Source organism: Pempheris klunzingeri, chromosome 8 (assembly GCF_042242105.1).
Source record: "Pempheris klunzingeri isolate RE-2024b chromosome 8, fPemKlu1.hap1, whole genome shotgun sequence".
Taxonomy (NCBI): Eukaryota; Metazoa; Chordata; class Actinopteri; order Acropomatiformes; family Pempheridae; genus Pempheris; species Pempheris klunzingeri.
Window position 1 is genome coordinate 21,843,974 of NC_092019.1, and position 22,204 is coordinate 21,866,177.

Consider the following 22,204-nt stretch of genomic DNA (forward strand, 5'->3'; position numbering starts at 1 on the left):
AGTGTCTGTGATGAAAAAGGTCCATTAAAAGGTTTCTCACTAACAAATAAACTGATGACGGTGTCTACTACACCAAAAAGCGGACATGAAAGGAAATAATGACTTGATGTTTTGTGGGGTTTAGATAAATAATATTTGTATTGCATTTTATTTATCTCTTTAAATGCCTAGATATTTGAATATAAGTTGTGTTGTGATATATAAATGGTCTCGCTCACAGTTACACATTTTGAACGCTTGGCGGCGATGAGACTCCGGTGACGCCCTTATTTAATCACAGAAGAAGAAGAAGAGAAACGCGCTCATTGGACGGACATGCTGAATCGGAAATTGCGTCACAGCACAAAACACATCAGGCTTTTGGTGGGAATATGAGTTCGCCTCCACGCACGATTTGACTTCAAATTAAAAGCATTAATGTGCGTTTTGTCACGTTTAATGTAATACCAAAGTAAGCGGCTATGTGTCAAGTTAATAACAGTTTCAAAGGTTCATGCGTAGCAACCCCTGAGATGCGCTAAACTCACCAGGCTAATGAAGAAAAGTTCAATCTAATGTGTCTATTGTTTGCTAGCATGCTATCACGTTAGCACACAAAGTGCCTTTACGTTGCTTGACTTTGCTCCCACTGTGTTTTATGTTTAGTTAACCGGTTTGTTAGCGCTTAGTAGCAAGACAGGCGCCCGGTTCGGTTATTTTCCTTCACACTGGCTAATTAATCTGTCGAGAATCAACAACAACATGCCAGAAATCAAACTCAAGCACGTCGTGTCCTGCAGCACCGAGGACACAGTAAGTACATCTGTCACTGGCACTGAATCTGTAAGCTGTGCAGAAAGTCGTGCATTGTTTCTACCGGCTCCTTGTCATTGTCAAAACAGACTCACAAAGCAGACAACCTGCTGAGCTCCGACACCTACAGGAAGTGGAAAGCAGCGAGAGCCGGAGAGAAGCAGACCTCAGTCATTCTGCAGGTATGTTTCCTGACTAGGTGTCCCACAGCTGGTGGGCAGCAGTGGTCAAACAGTGCAGTTGTGTGCTGTATCACAAACTGATGAATATTGGCCACTTCTCTATTCTTGGTTTATGTTGGTCCTTTTGGGAACCCCCATGTCTGAATGATCCCACGGTCTGGACCTTCTTCAACCTACATGTACAATCTGCTTTTGTTCTGTTCTGTGTTCATCTTTGTGTCTCCTCAGCCTCTGCATGAGGTTTTAAGAATAACATTAGATGATAAGATTTTACAGATCAAGGTAACTGGGCCTTTCTGTCCCTGCTTTTCTTTTTAAACAATACAAAAGCAGCATTACCTTTTAAATCACTTTAAAACTTGCAACTTCACTGCTTCGTTTTATCCTTTTGAAATAGTAAAGTCTTTTTAGTTAAGCGTAGTGCATATTACAAAGTATTGTATCAGTAAGTATGTATGTATTTCCTTGACATAAACGCGTCGAAAAGAAGGCACTGGTTAAATACTTTCACTTACTGCGGCTGCTCTTTCAGATCTTTTGACTTTGTTGTGGAAGCTCTGTTAACCTGTGCTGTTACTTTTTCTCAGTTCGAGAAGGAGGAGCAGGTGCACAGCATTGATATTGGAAATGAAGGGTCGGCTTTCATCGAGGTGCTGGTGGGGAATTCTTCTGCTGTCAGAGACCAGGACTATGAGGTATTCTTGCAAACCAAACCTAATTAGGAATTGCCCCGATTATTGTTTTTTGATGTCAATCCTTCTTTCTCTGTTTTAGGTTCTTTTGGTTACATCTTCCTTCATGTCCCCCACGGAGAGCCGTAACGGCACCAACACAAACCGGGTGCGTTTCTTTGGGCCCAGCCAGCTGCAGAAGAGCACAGCACAGGAGAAGTGGGACAGAGTGAAAATTGTGTGCAGCCAGCCATACAGCAAGGTAAGGGCCCAGTCTTTGAACATACAGTTCAAAATAAAAAGAGCGCAAACTCCAACCTAACTACACCTAAGTTATAATACATCTATCTATCTATACAATACATGCACACGTGGCCATCGTGCCGACCAAAACAAAGGACAGAGAGGCTCGGGTTGCAAAGCACACAGAGGGAGTGTGATCTTCTATCTTTACACAGCAAATAGAGGGTTAACGCTTCATTAGTAATGTGAATGTTGTATAGAGAACCTTTGATTAACAGAATCCAAACGTGAAATATCTTGGCAGCATTGTCACCATACAAGAGTACAAGAGAACCTGATGTTGATTTTATCAGTTCAGTTGAGATAAGTACTGAATTAAAGGCTACTTCTGTGAAAAGTGTACACTAACAATTATAGATCCATTGGTGCTTTTGAAATTGAAAATAAAGGTGTGTGTGTGTGTGTGTGTGTGTGTGTGTGTGTGTGTGTGTGTGTGTGTGTGTGTGTGTGTGTGTGTGTGTGTGTGTGTGTGTGTGTGTGTGTGTGTGTGTGTGTGTGTGTGTGTGTGTGTGTGTGTGTGTGTGTGTACTTTGTAGAACATAGCATATGGACTGGCCTTTGTTAAGTTTCACTCACCGCCCGACAAAAACGATCCTCCTACAGCAACCTCCCCGGTAAGTCATGGCATGTACACATTTTCTTCTACAAAGCCTTTTTTTTTTTTTCATGTTACAAAGGAGGGCCGTAATATCTCATATGTTGCAGACAAGAGATGAAGTAGTCTAACATTGGCTGAATTATTATCTGAACCTAAAACAGACATAAATCAGATTTTCCATGCAAATTTTCTATAATTTGGACTTTGTTATCCCAAGTTTTTGACACTTTGTGTATGTCAGATTTGGTCCGTACCAAAAAAGTACTGAGGTTCAATACCCCATCTGCAAATGCGGATGTTACTGCCATGTACAAAAAGAATTGGAGAGCCTAGTAATCAGAGCTATCCGTTTCTATTTGTACCACACTGTTCTCAGCACTGCTTTACTTTGACATGAACATGTGCAGTATTTCTACTTTCCTGCTTTTATTGACGCTCTGGAAGGAGTCCAGTGCATAAACATGGCACAGCATCTAACCACAGTGTGTGTAGCAGCTGACACTATCCTGTGAGCTACCCAGCTTTATGACTTATGAAACCATTTCTTCAAGTCAAAACCTTTTTGCTGTATTAAGAAAAAATGCACTCCGCCAATTTGCTCCATCCTTCCTTTCTTCTCTACTGCCAGAAACTGACAAAGCTGGGACAGTTCAGGGTGAAAGATGAGTCTCCTTCATCTGGGCCCAGCCTTCAGCCCGGCAGCCTCTTCTTCAATCGGGACAACGCAACAAAGTCCAGTACTTCCCTCAAAGGTAAATCCCCTTTTTTTTTCAACTGGAGCCCAGTTTAATTCTATCAGGGCCTTGTAACAATAAAGTTTTAATCAAAAGGAATAATTAAAAACACCAACAGAGGACTAATTAGGCTTTACTGAGAGCTAATAAAATGTTCCTTGAAGACAAAAGGGAGGAGAAGATTTCAAAGGCATTCTTAATTTATCAAGCTGCTTTATGGAATGGTTCTCAGTCGTTCCCTTTTCACTTTTCTCTCTTTAGTCTCTCCTCCGAGTCAGAAGTTGAGTTACGCTGCTGCTGCCCTGCAGACTGGCGGCGGCTCCCTCTCGCCAGGCAAAGCTTCCTCCTCCAACTCTGCCTCACCTCAGGTAATAAACACTACCATCAATCTTGTCACTTGCAAAACAAAAAACTTTTCCCTTGATGAGCTGTAGTTTTGTTGCTTTATGTAGACAACAGGGAAAGCTGAGAGGTAAATAGAGGTAATAAAGCTTATCGTAGGATGGTATGTGTAGTTAGTGAGAGTTTTAACTACCACGCTATGTCTGGAAAAGCTAATATAATTGGATTTTGAACCAAGTAGTAGTCTGATTAAAATAAAGCTGTTGACCAAATGAGTAAATGAATTTCGATCAGAAAATAAACTAGAATTAAAGGTTTTTGCGTTTTCTTTCTCTTCCCACACATCAGTGTTACAGACTCTGAGATCGACTCTTGTCGTCATCAAAAGCTGTCAAATAATTGTTTCATTTTCAGTGGAGTAATACCTTCAGCAGAGGTAAACCACAACTTGACACAGTGAACAGCTCTTTTGCCCACAACTGTTTGTGCTTTTCCACGGGTTGATAATATGTTAGCTCATACATATTCATGGAGGTTTTTTCTGTACTCGACAAATGCAAAAAAAAAACTAGCGTCATAAAACAGGTTCTTACATTATCTATCTAAGCTCATAATGTTCATGGTCTTCAGAATTTTAAAATCTGTGTGAAGGAAGGTTCGCGTAATTGTTTTCCGTTCTGAAAAGGTTTTTTTGAGTTACTTATATTAATTGTTACCTCGCAGCCACCAGCAAAAAGAAAATTTGAGTTCAGCAAAGAGCGGCAGTCTGGGTCTGGCCCTCCACCCTCAAAGAAGATAAGCCCGGCGGGCTCACCGGAGAGCAAAGCTGTGACCCCCAAACACAAGCCGAGCCCAGTCAGCACGCCCAGCCCCAGCGCCGCGAAAGGTACCTCTTACCTTACCTTACCTTACCCCTGGCATATTTCCTCTTCTCTGGAAAACGTCCGTATGACGTGATAATTGTCTCTCCAGCTTCCCCGGCACAGAAGTCTGCTGACAAGAAGCGGGAGAGGCAGTCCAAACCCGAGCCTAAACCCAAACAACAGGAAGCTAAATCCGAGAGCGCGCAGCAGGTCCCATTCAAGCGGATCATGGAGGGGGTGGTGTTTGTGCTCAGTGGCTTCCAAAACCCCTTCAGAGGGGAGCTGAGGGAAAAGGCTCTGGACATGGGAGCCAAATACCGAACCGACTGGACCCCCGACTCTACACACCTCATGTAAGCATCACTATGTGAGAAGTGTATGCTTAAGCTGTCCTCGTTTTCCCATTTATCACCATTACTTGTTTCCTCCAACTACTTTGTCTTAAGGTTTTACAAAGCATCTATTTCATTATTAACATATATTTTGAATGAAGAGTGCAGGCTGTTTAAAATGCCTGTAGTAGTAATAATGTAGTATGAGAGACTTATTTGTGCATTAATGCGTTAAGATTTTAAATTAGATTTTATTGACAGTGTTTTTTAGTCACTACACTTGACTTTCTTTCTTTATTTATTTATTTATTGCCAGTTTTTGCAGAAAAACACAGACATCTCCACAATATTAAAAGGATGTTGCTGCAAGCGACAGTGTTCATTTCAGTTTGCAATTAAGTCCTCTGGTGGCAGGGACAGGTCAGATGGCTCCGAAATTAGAAAGTGAAGAGATAAATGGGGTGCAAATGCAAAAGAGCTGCAGATAAGGCAGAGGATCAATACGTGGTGAACAGCCGCATGTGGGCAGTCGATAAGATAAATGAAAGTTGAACAGAAAATTTCTCATTGTGACTCAGCTGATTTTTATTTTTTTATTATTCTCAGTTGTAGAAAAAAAAGAAAAGAAACGTAATCGCATATTTCATCACTGAAGTTATGTATGATAAAGTTCAAGTTGTGAGTCATCCATGTGATATGGACAAAATAGATGTAATCATAGCAAAACATTTTGATGAATTACTTGAACATAAAGTGTAAAAATGTTCTTCAAAAGTTGCCGTCTTAATTGTTCCAGAGATTTTCTTTCACAAGAGATTTTTATCCGTAGCTGATTTTTTTTTATCATTGAAGCAGATTACGGGATTGTGTAACAGAGCTGTTAGCACTCTCAGTAATGCCATTTGATTGCATCTTGATCTCTGCTGCCAGAGCAGACTATTGCCCTTGCCAGCTTCTCTGCGATGTGATGTAATCGTGTGTGTGTGTGTGTGTGTGTGTGTGTGTGTGTGTGTGTGTGTGTGTGTGTGTGTGTGTGTGTGTGTGTGTGTGTGTGTGTGTGTGTGTGTGTGTGTGTGTGTGTGTGTGTGTGTGTGTGTGTGTGTGTGTGTGTGTGTGTGTGTGTGTGTGTGTGTGTGTCTCTCTCTCTTGCGGTCCATTAATCTCCAGCTGTGCCTTCGCTAACACCCCCAAGTACAGCCAGGTGAAATCAGCAGGGGGCATCATCGTACGGAAGGAATGGGTACTCGACTGCCATAAAAGAAAACAGAAGATCTCCTATAAACGGTAAGAGAGGATCAAATTCAAAACAAATCGGCTTAAAAATAAATTATTTCATAGTGCTAACAGTAAAGTGAAACCGTCATGATGCCTGTATGGAAATCGAGACCCGTGGAATCGGGCTCGGCCGCAGCAGCAGTTGGACTGGGATGCCTTTTCTTGTTGAGGACACCTCCACGTGGGTGACAGCCTGGTTTTTAGCGTGGCGCATGTGTCCAGCGTATGAATCCACATCTGATTAATACTTTCTCTCAAGCCATGTCTGCATCTCTACACAGTACAAGCTGTGCACAGCACTCACACTGATTGAAGCTTCCAAAAATACACCTCTCACAGCAGTGATGCCCACTTGCTACAGAGAACATTGTAACCTTGAGCAGCTGATGCCTGCTGTGATCCCAAATTCAACCCAGCCAGCTCCAGCAGCTCTCTAATTATACGCCTCATTACAGGAGATGTTTTGCAATATCAAGGTCTTCTGTCATCTCTCCACACTACTCTGTGTTTACTGAATAACGAAGAGCAGAATACTCATCACAGGCAACGCATGATCCAAATGAATTGGAGTAGTACCCTACTTGTGTTTTACTACATGAAGCCTTGCGTCGACATTCAAGGAATTCTTTCAGACTTGTTGCTTCCATAGCGAATGGCTTGAAGGTGAACCAGGCTCCCACACTGTTGGGTTATTCCAGGATACTGACCTCGTAAATGTGTCAGTAATGTTCAGAAGTAGAGTTATGGCAGGTGTCAAAGTATTGATTCTAACAAAACAAGTCATTTATATTGATAACCAATAAACACTGAATAAAAATTTGAGAAATTGCCGGCTTCTAGAGAATGCTGGTGCCTATATGGTGGAGCACCCCGCCTTTGTGAACAGTTTAATTTGATTAACAACTAACGATTCATAGTTAATCTGCCTTTTTTTTTTCTCGATTCATCTTTGTAGAAGATCAGAAAAGCATTTTCATTCAGTTTATTAGAACAGAGTTAATATAAAAGTGATCCAGTAAATCTACACTTTTAAAAACATCCTGCCATTTAAAATGTATTTAACTATTGATAAAAAAAAAAAAAACATCACAACATGATTAAGGAGAAAAACAATTTGCTGCCTTCAAATAATTTGCAGCCATGTGTTCATTGTATTTTAAGTGCTCTTAATTTGTTCTTTAATTGTTTTTTTTTTGCAATGTTTTTCAATGATTGATAGGTTCGCCATGGTGTGAGGAGTTTAACTTTATTTCAGCTTTAATAGAGGTGGATAGATAACAGAAGTTCGAAAAGAATGTTTGATGGATGTTGCGATAATTTGGTTTTCTGCAGGCTTGATCCGTCTGGTAAAATTAGCTTCCCTTAGTTTAGTTTAGGCACAAGCGTCCGTTGCTTTGTTAAAGCAGAACTGGAGCCATTACAGCAACAGTTGCAATACTTGTACGATGTTCAGAGTTGGGCACGTGGGAGGGCGCTTTAAAGTCGCGTTTTCTTCTTGCCGGGGGGGATTTTGGCAGTAATGGCATCAAGGACGAAGAGTGCTCACAGTTCCCTCACAGGCCGCGTCAGTGATGGATTTGAAATCTTACCTCATAGTCGAATGTCTGTGCATCTGGATGGATGATTGACGCCGCTCCTCAGCCCTGGAGGAAGGCTGTCAAACCTTAAATCAAATTTCCTGTCAGCTTTATCATTTATCAGATATGACGCATCTGCTGCTTATTTTTAAAAATTCTAAAAGGTGCCAATGGATAGTTCAAATAAGCTTCTGACCGTCCTTTTAACTCCCACATTGGCTCATGTGATGTATGGAAAGCATTTTGACCAACTTCGGTGCTGGATGGTCTGATCATTTCATTTTTCAAGCCTTTTTTTTTTTTTCTCTCTTTGTGCACTCGAGCTGATTTTATATCTTATTCAGGAGAAGCATTTTCGAAGCATGGACTAAGAGGTGAAGCTGTTAGTTGAAGAGTCGATTAGTTGATCACAGAAAATTAATTGTCAAATACTTTGATATCTGATTATTCTTTCATCATTTGTAGAGCAAAATGCCAACAAATGTGAGGATTTTCTGCTTTAATCTCATTTAATTCTTACTGTTGGTTGGACAAAACAAGCTATTTGCATTGTTTCCACCACAACCATTGCCACATCTTTTTTTTCCATTTCATAGACAAATTCATCAAATAATCAGAAGAAGAAATTGACAGCTTAATCAATAATTAAAACCAATTGTCAGGACAACAAGAAAAACTGTGATTAGCGCGCCTTCATTTGGATAGAATTGGTTATTCTGATGGGGCTGTCATCTCAAATAGATATTTGTCATCCAGTTCCAGCTGGATGAGTCTGGTGATAAGACCCGGGTGCACAGAAATCAATTTTTGCTCAAGTTAGTCTTCAAAGCTAGAAATGAAAGCGGTCAGAGTTCCGTTTTGATGGGATTATTGTGGACAGCCTCACTGTGCATATGAGCCATGCAAAGAGAGAGAGGGAGAGCTTTTTAAATTAATACCGCTGCGGGTGACGGCACACGACACCGTGCTTTCATGAAATCTCATTCTTACTTTAGTTTCTCAAAAAGTGCGTTGAAATGAGACGTTCACCACAGCCTGTCGTCATCCTCCCTCGCGCTTGCTTTCCTCAGTCTGATTGAGCCGAAGATCCCCCCCACCCCACCCCACCCCCACTGCCTTGTTGTCAGAATAATCCATTCCCCTGCCCAGCACCGCTATTGTGCAGCGCGTGGAGTGTGCAGCTTTGATGATGTATCCTTTATTTAAAAGCTGCATCTGCTATGGGTAATTAAAGGGACCACTTACTTTGATGATGACAAGTGCCCAAACAAATATGCACACTCACACTCTCAAACTGTTGCTCCGTGATGGACGCAAACACTTTGTCACCGAGCATCTGGAGGCTAATGCACAGCTTCGCTCGGGCTCGTGACATGCATACGTACTGTGAAGTGTATATATTAAAGAGATTGTTGCATCAGCTAAGAACCCCAGAAATGCTTTCTCCCTAGTTATTATCCAATCAGCAAGGATCCAGAGACGCACAGACAGAGAGCCGAGCGAAAAACACTCAAGCAGCCCTACAACGTCCCATCACAATAGATCTGAATAAGTAAACAAATTTCTCATTAAAAGCAAGACTCCGATGCAACATCCCCAGAGGAATTAGCAAATAGTTGGCATGTTGGAGCCGGAATATCAGCGCAATCACACAGTGATTAATCTCCGGCACACAAGACTTCATCACATACGGACCCAAAAGTGTGAAAACTCATTAAGCGTTGGGTTGCAGCTAATGATTGTGGGTAATAATAACTGATTGTTTTCATTATATATCTGCAGATTATGTTCGTGATTAATCATTTAGTCTGAAAAATGTCAGAAAATGGTGAAAAATTTCAATCCCAGTTCCCCAAAACACAGTGTGACCTCTCCAAATGTCTTATTTTAGATAGATAGATTTAGAAGATATTAAATTGTAATGTACTGTAAAACACATAAAAGCAACAAATCCTCCCAAGCTGGAATAAACAGGTTTTTTGACAGTTTTGCTTAAAAAACTGACTTTAATGAATAAATGATTACTAAAATAGCTGATAAACTTTGTATCGTTTCATTATTCGATTAAGCTTTTCAGCTCTAGTTAAGTGCACGAGAGCTGCTCATCATCATCATCATCATCATCATCAGTAGTAAACAAACCATCTGAATGAAAACACGTTTTACATTTGATGAGCTGGTGTGACGTTCAAGAACTAATGAAATGGTAAAGGATAATAATAATAATAATAATACCACCTTTTTACTACAAATCACTTTGTTATTGCAAGTCAAGTCTGCCTTTTTTCATTTTTGCTTTCTTCCTTCAGCTGATTTTCAAAGTTTCATACAGTAACACGCTCAATTTATAGAAACGTATAACATACTTGCAAACCCGGTCAGCAAATCATTGACAGAAAATATATAACTTGGGGCTTAAGACTAATAACTAGCACGGTTATTGGCTAATCAGCCAATGATTTTCTTGGTTAATGATTAATCCTCCGTCTATTAAGTGCCAGAAAATAGTGACTAAATGTCCATCACCATTTTCCAAAGCCCACTAGTAGCTGATCACACTGAAAAAGATGCTAAAAGTGTTTTAATTATTTGGAAACTAGCAAATAATTCACATCTGAGATGGTGAAGTCAGATAATTTGTGTCATTTTTCACCTAAAAGCCCCAGTTCACCATCAGCAGAACAGATTGTTGGTCTCCTTTTGAGGTAACGACACCTATTGTCATAAGCAGCAGACTGTGCATTACTCCCCTTGCCCGCAGTGTCATTTTTTTCATTTTCCAATTTCCTGTACTGAGTTTTATGAAACAGGTAAGCATGGGTCAGTAAAATGTCTCCCTGCAGTGTGAGCGGAAATGATTACACGGTAACTGTGGTATTTCAACGCTCTGCACTTCACACTTGAAGCTGATAATGTCCAGGTGGCTTGATGGTGACTTCAGGGAATGTAAGGAGAGGATGGGGAGAAATGTCACATCCTCTGTGTGTGCGTGCGTGCGTGCGTGCGTGCGCGTGTGTGTGTGTGTGTGTGTGTGCGTATGGGGACATTATTTTTGTCTCCTCACGCTCACTTAACCTTTGCAGAGTACATCACAGGTGAACAGTATACTCCAAAGGTAGAAGGCTATATTTGCAGCTTGGTTTTTGTTTGTCTGTTAGTATTTTTCACAAAAATTGAGTAGATTTTAATTAAACATTGACTAAGTAAGGAAATGAATTGCCAACTGTTTTTGTTATTATAATTTTCTAAGAACAAAAGGTCAAAATTCTCTGATTCCAGCTTCTCAAATGTGATTCTAGTCTGGTTTCTTACTCCTCTACGACAGTAAACTGAATATTGTTGGGTTGTGGACAAAACAAGACGACTGAGGACGTCGTCTTACTATTCAGTTAAAAACTGAGCCACATTTTTCACCATTTTCTGACATTTTATAGACCAAACAAGTAACTGATTAATCATGAAATTGTGAGATAAAGTGTGTCGGACTCACTGAAATGGAAACAAACTGGCTGGAATATTCCATGATTGTGTTCTGATGCAGCTCTGCATCCCGATGCAAATGAAGAATTTCTGAATGTTGCCTTGACGGCAGCATCCTGTCTCATATCTGAATGGTTTCTAGTTTATAGATTCAGCAAGGGCATCTGTTTAAATCAAGTAGAACTTAATGTCACATGGGGCATTCGATTTTCCGCTCAGGGTCCAAACTTGCCCTCTGAAATGGTCAATATGACACTAAATTTTACGGACACATGTGATTAAGTCTTTTGTGCCCACGGACCAGAAACGAATTAAGTGTCAGTCAGTGAGGTTCAAATCCTGCCTCACCTCTTCACTTCTGGCCTGCTGCAGCGTAAAGTGACCGTTCTTGACAGACTGTTGGATTGAGAAAGTTACAAACATTTCCAGACAAGATGGTGGCTAGCATTTTAATGATGTCACTGGTCTTCATAACGGGGACATACTTCACTCCCCTTACCGATATTCCTCATCTGTTCTCTTCTTTATCTTTATTGTTTTTCACTACTAAACTATTTTAGCCTTTTAAAGAAATGTTATTTTAAAAAAAGAATACATTCAGAACAGGATTGCTCTAAATATAACAGTTTACAGACAGCTTTTGTTGGTGTAAAGCAGAGCAGTGGTGGATAAGAGACTACAGACAGCAGGTGAAAATATGGCTTTCGAAATGTTAACATGTCTGTGCTTATTGAACAGGTTCACCGGTAAAGTCCTCTGAGACGAACAAGTAATGTTCGTCTCAGAGTTGCGTTCACGTCACCGTCTCTGCTGCAGCCTCTCTGCTCTGCAGTGCGCTGATTTCACTTTGTGAGTGTGTGTTTGTGGAAGGAGTGAGCCCCTACACACTGAGAGCAGGGGAGAGGCTGCAGCATGATGGTAAATTACACCAAAAGGCTATAAAGTACCAATAAGCCACTGAACGTCGGATAATAATTAATAATTTAGCCCCGGGGCCCATTTAATACCAGGTTTCTGTGCGCATCCTTAGACATGCTGTGTCCTGAATTGGTTCAACCTAGAAAACATTTTCAGTCTTGATTAGCAGTTCTACAAGGTTTATATTGTTTCTCCTCCCCCTGGCGGCTTATGTCTAAAGCAGCGGCCTCTCTAATAACTTTTCACCGTAAAGTCAAGTGACAGTTGAGCCATCCTCCGCTGTGATCTTGTACTTCGCAACAAGGGCGGCTGGAAGTAGGGGTAGTGATGCAGCATTCAGTCTGACTACATGGTTTCAACTCGCTGCTGGTCTCTGATGAGCCACTCTCATCTCTGTGACTGTGAAACAAGAAAAGGCCGTTTGAGGAGTACTGGGAGAAAGTGTAATTCATGACAAGATTAGTCCTAAATTAGCTCTAGAGTTTTGTTGATAAGACAAGTTTTTCTTTTTTTCCCCCTCCCCCTGCAGTAGATTAGACTTCTAGACTTCGTCTCCCAGCACAGGCAATACAAATGTTTTAAACATCAGGACATTGAATGTCTGGTTAAAAATATTACCTTCGCTCTGAACCTTTCTTTCGTTCCGCTCTTGCCTGACAAAGGCCCACTGTGGTTTGAGACAAGTCAAACTGATTGGTAGCGAGATATGTCATACAGACGTTCTTTCCCTCCGGCCTTCAATCATCCTGGCACATTTTGTTCCCCCTGATTTGTGTCTTCCTCCAGGTATTTGATGGATGGAGCAGAATCAAGCTCGGAGAGCGAAATGGAAGTGGACGACCAGAGTGAAGAGGAACAGAACACAAAGGTAAATTTATTTGTCAAGCGAGCCTGTAAAAAATGATCTAATGAAGAATCCTTTCCCCTGTTTGTAATGTTGAATGCTCCCTCCCTGCTGCTCTTACAGCCGCCGGTGAAGCAAGAGAGACAAGTGACCCCCAGAAAGACACCAGAAAAGCGGAATGAAGATGATGAGTATGCTGGCTCCACTGATGTGGATGAACCAGGTTTGCATCAAGCTACTTTCATAGAAAGAAAAAAAAAACTGTAACTGAACTTTACCGGCGTTTCATTCTAGATTCAGTCATCTTTGCCACTTCACTGACTCCGCACTTCCTCTCTTTCTTTGCGTACTCCAGAGACTGTTGTTGGGGTAACAGAGAAAGGTGATAATGATGCCTCACAAAGTGTTGAACAGCTGTACAGGGTGAAACGACAGGAGAAGTAGGCAGTTGGCCCTTTGAAAAGGTGAAACGGAGGAAATGAAAGAATGACAGCTGAGATCAGAGTTGGGATAGAGTGCGAGTGGAAAGGAGCAAACAAAAAGAAAAAGAAAATGTCAGCAAAATTAAATTCCCCCGCATGTCGAAGGTCAAAACAAGCCTTTTCCTGTAAGTCACGTAGGTGAGCTTGTTTATTTCGGTGCATTTTTCAAGTCACGTAAAAGTGATTAGGAACTTGAAAGTAACTCTTTGGGTTACATACAATAAACTCTCAAATATAAGCTGTTGCAAACAGTCCCAGAACCACTGGGTGCGATGTGGGAGGAATTAAAGAGGATTACATTAAAAGTTCATACATGATTTTTAAAAAAAATGTATATATCTACAGAATAACACAATGAAATCCTAACGGGTTTGGAGCCCTGCACTCGTCCTGACATTTGTTGCCTCAGAATGATGAACAATTTTTCCCCTAGCTCTACCAGCACGTCAAAATTCACTTCGTCTGTTACACAAGCCGTAAGGTAAAGTGATCTGTGACCTGATCACCTGTCGGGCTTCATTTTGCAACGACGACTGCTGATCACTGAACATTGTCCCGCTTAATACGTGCCTTCATACTAAAGAAATCAACAGCTTTGATTCAAAATTTTGATTCGAAAGGGATTTTGAAGCTTCCGCTGTCAGAGCAGCAGTCGGTTATACAGAAATAACAGACTGTGTAATGCCATCATTGGCCAGTCAGTCAAGTATTCAACAAAACCTGTGCAATGATAACATGGTTTATAGCAGAAAACAGAGAGTCTGTAAGTAAAATTTCCTAAATTTATTGTAGTCCTCTGTAGCCTTTCACCCCCCTCTCCATGTAGTCACCGTACTAACTGAAACATGAGATTTATCCTCTGCACTCGTCCTCCTCAAGACACCTCGGAATCACCCACCACAGATAAACTGCAGTGAGAATGAATTAGGAGAGACGGGAGAAAAAAAAAAACATCGTCTGTGAAACGTAAAGGTCCAAGAGCTGAATATGTGATTGGCTGTGACTCATGGGAAGTGATTCATTGCATTTGCTCAAATAAGTAAAGAGGGAGGGAGGGTAGGCTCTGGAGCTTGAAGTGGAGTGAATGAATTGAGAGGGGCCAGGGGACAATGCGAGAGCCCAGGGATTAGACAAAAGGGATCACCTTTACGGAGCACTCGGGAATGGATGAGTTGACAACGTCGCCGCGTAAAGGACAGGACCACAGAGTCCGTTTGAGGGAGAGGCAAGAATGGAGGCAAGATGTAATCACTGTGAAGGGACTTGTGCATGTTTCTCATTTCTATGTTAATGCGAGGCCAGAAGTAAAGTGGTGGGCTGCATCAGTGAGGAGGCACAACAAACACTGACCCACCAAACACACACGGGGAGACACGGCATTTTAATTAGAGCTTCGTCTCCTCTCCCCCTCAACCACACAGGACTGTATGCTAATAGACGGTATTACCAACAAGGTTACATCCTTTGATTCGCTCATGTATGCTTCATAGAAATGTGCATTCACCCGACAAAACGACACCAACCCATCAATTTAAAGCAGATCTAATTCATGAATTAACTGTAAAATCAGAGCCAGAGTGCAGAAATGGCCATTGAAGGCACAAGGGCATGACAGCTGCCTCGTGTTGTCACTGATCTGCTATAGTGGTAAGCTATAAATACATGAAGCTTTTCACGCTTTAATGCCGTTCTCTCTAGGGCCTCTTCAAGCATTAAATGAGTCAGGCATGTCAGGTCTTTTTTTTTTTGTTGTTGTTAATTTGTCCGTATTGACAAATAAACACTTCATTTCACAGGAGGTGATGGCGATGATGAATCTGCCGTGGACACGGAGGACGAGCTGCAGAGGTAAACGAAGCAAATAATGTCAATGATGCCGCCCGTGATGTGGATGTGGACTAGTTCGTTCTCCTGTGTCTGTAATGGTTCTGACTCCGTGTCTGCTCTGTTGTTGCCGCACTAGTAAAACAAACCATGAAGTCATTCTACAATCAGTGGACTTTGTGCATTGAGTCGCGCAGTAATTACACGGTAACCTCAGTTGAGCCGTTTGTTCTCAACCTGTTTTTCCTCAAAAGGCAGTTTCTTTTCCATTTCTGATTTTAACAAAAAACCGACAGCTTTGTAAATCGCCGCTGAATTGCGGAGGGGTTGTTGGTTGGATAGAAGGATGTGCTCATACTGAAATATTGCGCTGAGGAACTGATCACTCACACTTTGGTCTTTGAAAAAGCTTCTTTTATTTCTTATATCAATGACAGATCAAATGACTATATGTATTGTGAGAGGTGTTACTATACCCCTACAGAATTATTACCAGACTCTGCAATGCTCCTCACATCTACAGAGAGTTTTAGCGTCTTTCGCTCACTGTTCTGTTTTCAGTGACCACAATAAAGGTAGGAGGAGGTTGATTATTGGACTTGTGTTTGCCATGTGGTCGTAAACACGTTCCTAAATGACAACTAATGTTACTGTGTCTGCCGAATGTGTCAAAAGGCAACTGTTTGCACCACAACAACATTACGAAATGATAATATTTCAGCGTTGTGTTTACAACTTGTTCCACTGCCCCCAAGCGACCAGAAAAAAATCAGGCATTTAAGTTATTTTGAACTTGATTTGATAAAATCTCCAAAGAAGCCTACTTACAGGTAAACATACTGTCACCACTTTGAAGATCAGCGCTAACTGTCAGACACAGTAACAGACTACAGACTACAGACTACAGACTTTTCGTTGTTTCATGTTAGAGGCCCAGTGAAGGCGTATGATAACCCTGTCTTTAAGCTTCAGTAGCTCAATAAAACTGATGCAGCTGTGACCACCATTACAACAAGTGCTCGGACAAAGGCAACAAACAGGGAAGTTTATTCTTTTGAGAGGCAGGCGTGGAGCCATGGAGCACTGTAACGATAAATAACGAGCCCTCTTTTCTGTCCTCGCAACAGGGTGGAGAACGAGAGCAGACAGAAGAAAGCAGCAGCAGCAGAGGGGAAGGTGGTGAAGGAGGAGGACCTATACGGGGGGTCGACAGACGAAAACACGGACGCAGAGGCCGACCAGGATCATCCCATCCCTGAGCTGCCAGGTATGTCTTAGTTCTTATCACCGTGTCCTCCCGTCTCTGTTATCTGATCCCGTTCCGATCACAGGAACAGATACCCTCCCTTCCTTGTCAGACATTTCAAACACCGACAGAGTGATTAGACGCCTTTCCGCCTTTCAGAAACGCCACACACAGACGACAAAGTGTCTGCTACAGTTTACCTGCCGTTACCTCTGTGCTCTTTGGCGCTTTGCTCCTTTCTCCCCGTTATCACAGAGCAGCCACAATCACCCCTCCTCCATATTGTGAAGTCATCAACCGCACTTTCTCTTCTGCTGTTTTCTCATCCCTTGCAGACTTCCTGAGCGGAAAGCACTTTTTCCTCTACGGTAAATTCCCCAACAAGGAGAGGCGCCTGCTGTTGCGATACATCGTTGCCTTTAACGGGTGAGAATGACGTTTGAGAGTCACCTGTTACAACTTAATTAGGTCATGGGAATTCGCGAAGGAAAACGACGGAGCGTGAAGAGGAAATCTCTGCATTTCAATGTTTGGTATAAAAACACAATGCTGTCTTTTGCTCCAGAGCGATTGAGGACTACATGACAGAGAAGGTGCAGTTTGTGGTGACCAGTGAAGGGTGGCATGACTCCTTTGAAGACGTGAGTTGCATCCACTTCCACTTCCTCTTTCTCCCCCTCTGTGTTTTGTTTCTCACATTTCTTGAATATTCATGCGTTAATGGTTTTGAGCGCGTGTGCGTGCATGCTTTGGTTCTTCGCTCCCACAGATATGAGCATTTTGTGATGGTGATTGTGGACACTGAACGCTCAATTATACAAAGTGCACAGAAAAGACAAGGCCGCAAGAAAAAAAACACTGCCAGCACAGAGACTTCTCAGCCATTTTCATTTAAGTACTAAGCACTTATCATTTTGCAAGGTATAATCAGATGAAAGCATATATTGGGAACCCAAATAGCCTTTTCAGTAAGAGTGCATCAATGCTGGGACCAAGTGGCTTTTGAATATTTGTAAAATTGTAGGTCAGAGTTGGTTTTCAGCCATTTGAGGGCCTAGTCAGCGTGTGAATTAGCAGCGTTAGTTATACAGTCCAAGGTTTCAGGTTATCGAAGGTGCTCTACCTCCTCCAGTCTGTCCATTTGTAATGCTTCAACAACACTTCTGTGCCCCTCGCCCTCACTCTCACTTCCATTCCAGGCGCTGATGGAGAACAGCAATCTGAACTTTGTCAAACCCGCATGGATTTACGCGATCAATGAACGACAAAAGATGCTGCCCCACCAGCCCTACTCCGTCGTGCCCTGAACAATACGCCGTATGCACACGCATGGGTGCACACACACACACACACACACACACACACACACACACACACACACACTTCATATCCTGACCAAGGAGCAACGGGCAGATCCGCAGACACACATGCTTTTTCCTTTTCACATTCACCACTTAATTTTCATAAAAGCAATAAACCGACTATTGTTGATTAACGCCTTTACATTGACTTTATATTGTTCATGAAATGTCTCCAGTTCGCACATGTTTACAGATGTTCTCACCTTCTGGCGAAGCTGGGAAAAATGTCTCTTCAAATGGCGTCTGTAGAGGTTTATGTAAGAATTAGGTTTAGATTTATTAGCTTTTCATTTGAAGGTTGTTCTACTGTGGCCAGAAAGGAACATCTTCATCATCAGCGGTGCTGCTCAGTCACGGCGAGAACAAAGGACTCCCTCTGATTCTGCACTTGTCTGAATCTCTCACTTCCTGTGCTGCAGCTTGCTGCCGCTCAGCTCGGCTACCTCAGGCTCTGTCTGGAAATAACTTATCACCCTGTCCTGACTGCCAGCGGCACTGATAAGACTCTGACTTGTGTAAGCGGGCAGACCATCAAGAGACCAGCCCAAAGTCAGGTGAAAAGCGTCATTTATTTAAGGCTGCAGCTACCAAATGCAAAAACATGGACAACAAAATTTTTAGAGATGAATGCTGGGGACTTTTTTTCTTCTTCTCCCTTTTATTTTATTAAACACCTTGAGTGGTTGAGTGGTTAAGTGGTGACGTTTTTGCGCGTGGTTTAAATTTTGATACATCTAAGTTGGTTTTATTCATGTTTGTGGAATTAATATTGCAAGGGATGGACTGGCTCGACAGATGTGAGGACGTAAAACGGACGTCAGTGTTTTGCGTCACTTGAGATTTCCAAAATGCTTCTGAAGACACGAGTCAACGTCGGCCTAGTCGTCCAACACAGTTTGTTAAAGTCTCTCCTTGTAGTATTTAATTAGTTTGTCTAAATAAAAAATAGATTTTTAATTAAGGGGCACTGTTGTCATTTTTATTCATGCTCTCATCCCTTCCTATGCCCTCCGTTCTGTGCCAGCAGCTCTCTTCCTTCTCATCCCTTCTCATCCCCTCTCTAATGTTCTTCTCGTCCTGCTTTGCGCCCAGAGCCACGGGGCCCTCTGCTCTTCAGTCAAGGGGATTAGAAAGATGAAATGTGGACAGGGAGGGCCGCGAAGGAGGGGCGGTTACAGGGGCTGCAGGAAAGATGGAAAGGGATGGATGCCTTTTTAAAGAAGCCAGGGATTGTTTTATTGGACTTCTGCGGAGGATAAATTCACACACATGCCAGCGAGCGCGGGGCATGTTAGCACCACTTTCTGCATCCTCGCACCAGAAACTGATTTGCTTTTCATAGAAAAAAGGGGAGAGTGCAAGGTCAAATCCATTTCGGTTTGGAAGCAGGGAAATTTATGCCAGCTAACGCCATCAACCAGGCACAATGTCATATTTCATTTAAATGCACATCTGTCCTCAAGGCGGCAGGCAGGTTGGGCTGCTTTCAAATTGTCCCATTTGACAGGTCGACTTTGCTCAAACAGCAGAGTTTCCACCTTACTCGCGCCACCTTGATCTCCTCTAGTCTGATTTATTCTTTCCTCTTAGCATTTTTATGTCTCCTGTGAATCTTGGCAATGACCTTGCCGGACTGCAAAGATAACCAGACATTGTTTGACTCTCTCATTTTAATCCTCCTGTCTTCTCGTAAATGTTTTTCCTTTTAATTGTTGTACGATTTCAGTTTTATATTCCCTCTGATGGTTTCTTTTCCCCGCTCTTTTCCTGTCATCATTTCTCTCCTCCTGCTGTACTCACTCTGACAGGGTGAACAATTGTGCAAAAAGCCTTTGTATTTTATATTTGTAGTGGATTTACATATTAGACATCTGTTTCCAACATGACTTTATATGCAGGTTTTCTGTTAAATCTATATTGATTCAATGTTGGACATTTCTAAAGGGGCTGACAACTTTTTTTCTCTGTACATAATCAGATGACTGAAACTCAATACTAATGATTTCCTCAACACAACCACCTCCTGTCGGCTCTTCAATATGTAGAACTATATATCTCTATAGTTATCTGTGTTTCTGTATCAGTCAGTGAGAAATCAAAACAAGATTTTCTCCTCACTCTCACTGAGCATTATCATGCCGGTATTGTATGATGTAAAAAAAAAAAAAAAAGTGAAGTCTTATTCATATTGAATTTAAATTTCAGCATCGTATTGATGAATAGACTGACCTCATGCATAACCTGGATTACCAAGTCCGTTCAATCGAATGTTCAATTGATGTATTGTGCCCCCAAAATCTGAAATATTTTTCCTCGGAAGGTTCAGGCACTCCTGCAAATTCAAATGAGCGAAAACCTACCGGCTGAAAGTGCTCGAGGGGCTCTGCAAGGTCAAGCACAGCAAAGCTGTCTGTAAGGAAGGAATTTGGCCCTTTGAAAAAAGAAAGGAAAAAAAAAAAGTCTAGTTTGTGATAAGTTGGCTGGAGCACAGAATGGAGTGTTTAAAATGATTGCTTCGAAAATAGACTAAGAGTGCATCCGCTCTGTTCAGCCTGTGGTGGAAGAAGTACTAAGATCTCTAGAAGTACCGGTACAAGTATTAGTCATGCACTCAACTTTCATTCAGCCACCTTTTATTTGCTACATCTGTTCTTAACAGGACAAGGAGTTGCAGTCAGAGCGACAGTCATGATGTGGCATTGTTGTCATGTTGATGCTAAACGGACTGCACTTGTATTGCACCTTTTAAGTCCTCACTTTTTACACACCCTTCACACCCTTGATTGCAAGGTGGTCATTCACACTCACACACTGAGGACCCGGGGAATGGAACGGTTGATTTTCCAATCAGTGGTCGTTCTGCTTCACCTCTGTTCATTCTCACCAATAACTGCTTTTGATCATTCAGGCTGTCCCTTTGGCCCCAACCATTAGTGATGGTCACCATTGCAAGGTCAGTGCCACCGTGACTTCTTTTTACTTTTGGGGATTTCAACTGCTGCAAATCACATAACGTCTCTGGAGCTACTTTTTTTGTATTAAATATCGCATGTTAAAGTTAATTTGTTAAAGAGAGCGAGTCAAACTTTTGCCATAAAACAGCCCTTAAAGTATATTTTATGTTGAACAGCTGGTTCATCTTGAGGAGCCCCATGGAGAAATGTAAAAGGAAAAAAAATGTTAATCACGTCTTGAAATAAGGGCTCTCTCTGACTCTACCATCCTTTTATTACCCTTTTTGGAATTTGCACATTTCCTCAAAGCAATAGTCTTAAGTAATGACCTTTGTGCCTCTTCCTCCTCAGTCCATGTCTTTGTCTTCATCTTCATCCCCTTCACTCTTTGATAAATGACCACCGGTGGTGGAGGGAGCATTTAGCTTTCTGACACAAGTGAGAAGAGTAACCGTGCTGCACTCTGAAAATAACATTACAAGTAAAAGTCTTGCACTGAAGATCCAAGAAACAACTTCTTTGACATCTCTTAACTCAGGTGTCTGCAGGAGATGGGAGGTTTTCTGTCTCACTGGTCTGTTGTTTCATGTCGAGCTGACCTGCCGTGCTGTGACTATACTTTTTCTATTCCCAGTCTTTTGTTTGTCTACCTCTGACCTCTTTTCACAGCTTCAGGCCTCATTGTAGTCAGTGGTTATAAGCAGTGATGCTTTCCTTCATTCAATTCCTTCATTTGGATGATTTGATGCCTAAGACTATCCAGAATTTTACTTTAAAGATCAGTTTAGTCCAAAGTTTGATGAGGCGACAGAATGTAATGTAAGAAAAGCAAAACAGAAAACTGCAAACAATTTAATGTAGCCTATCCCTTTAATAATGTTGAGTCCTCCTGGGTGACCCTGCAGGTTGGGAACCATTAGTCCAGGTTACATAGGCAGATAATGGGAGTTACTGAACGCTACAGTCTTTATTTTGCCCTGTGTACAATTAGTGCAAAAGTGTTTGGTTCCTACGTAGGAACTTTGTCCTGTGATATGAAGTCTTTCTCTGTTTCAGTAGAGTTTTAAAGACCCTGATTAAATGACGCCCGTTAGTTAGACATTTTAGAAAAGAAGCTCGTGCATTTTTGGGCACAGATTCAACACCATGAGAAGATTTATTTTTACCAGAGTTTCATCATCTGACTCGAATGAGCGCGTTTCCCCAAAACGTCGAACTACTCCTTTAACGCGTAAACGTCAGCTAAGTGCGCTCCCTAATAGGCCTGATCGTTTCAGCCAATCACGTTACGGCATTTCTGCCGCGAGACCCGCTCCACTTGGGTGATTTTCCTCCACAACTATAAACACTCCGAACTCTGCCTGCAACCTTCCTCCTCCTCCTCCTCCTCTTCCTCCTCTACGACTGTCCCCCTCTTTTCCTCCGC

At 41.9% G+C, this 22,204-nt stretch overlaps 1 protein-coding gene across 1 annotated transcript; it reads left to right on the forward strand.

The window, feature by feature from the left end:
• Positions 1–361: 361 nt before the first annotated feature.
• Positions 362–18,785, forward strand: xrcc1 (X-ray repair complementing defective repair in Chinese hamster cells 1). The gene is made up of 17 exons (XM_070836119.1): positions 362–792; positions 882–974; positions 1,562–1,669; positions 1,749–1,907; positions 2,485–2,562; positions 3,175–3,298; positions 3,542–3,648; positions 4,346–4,508; positions 4,595–4,838; positions 5,985–6,101; positions 12,854–12,935; positions 13,035–13,134; positions 15,190–15,241; positions 16,345–16,484; positions 16,799–16,889; positions 17,029–17,104; positions 17,663–18,785. Exons 1-17 carry the CDS (start codon positions 742–744, stop codon positions 17,768–17,770), a joined length of 1,893 nt encoding a protein of 630 aa, XP_070692220.1. The 5' UTR covers positions 362–741; the 3' UTR covers positions 17,771–18,785.
• Positions 18,786–22,204: the final 3,419 nt, after the last annotated feature.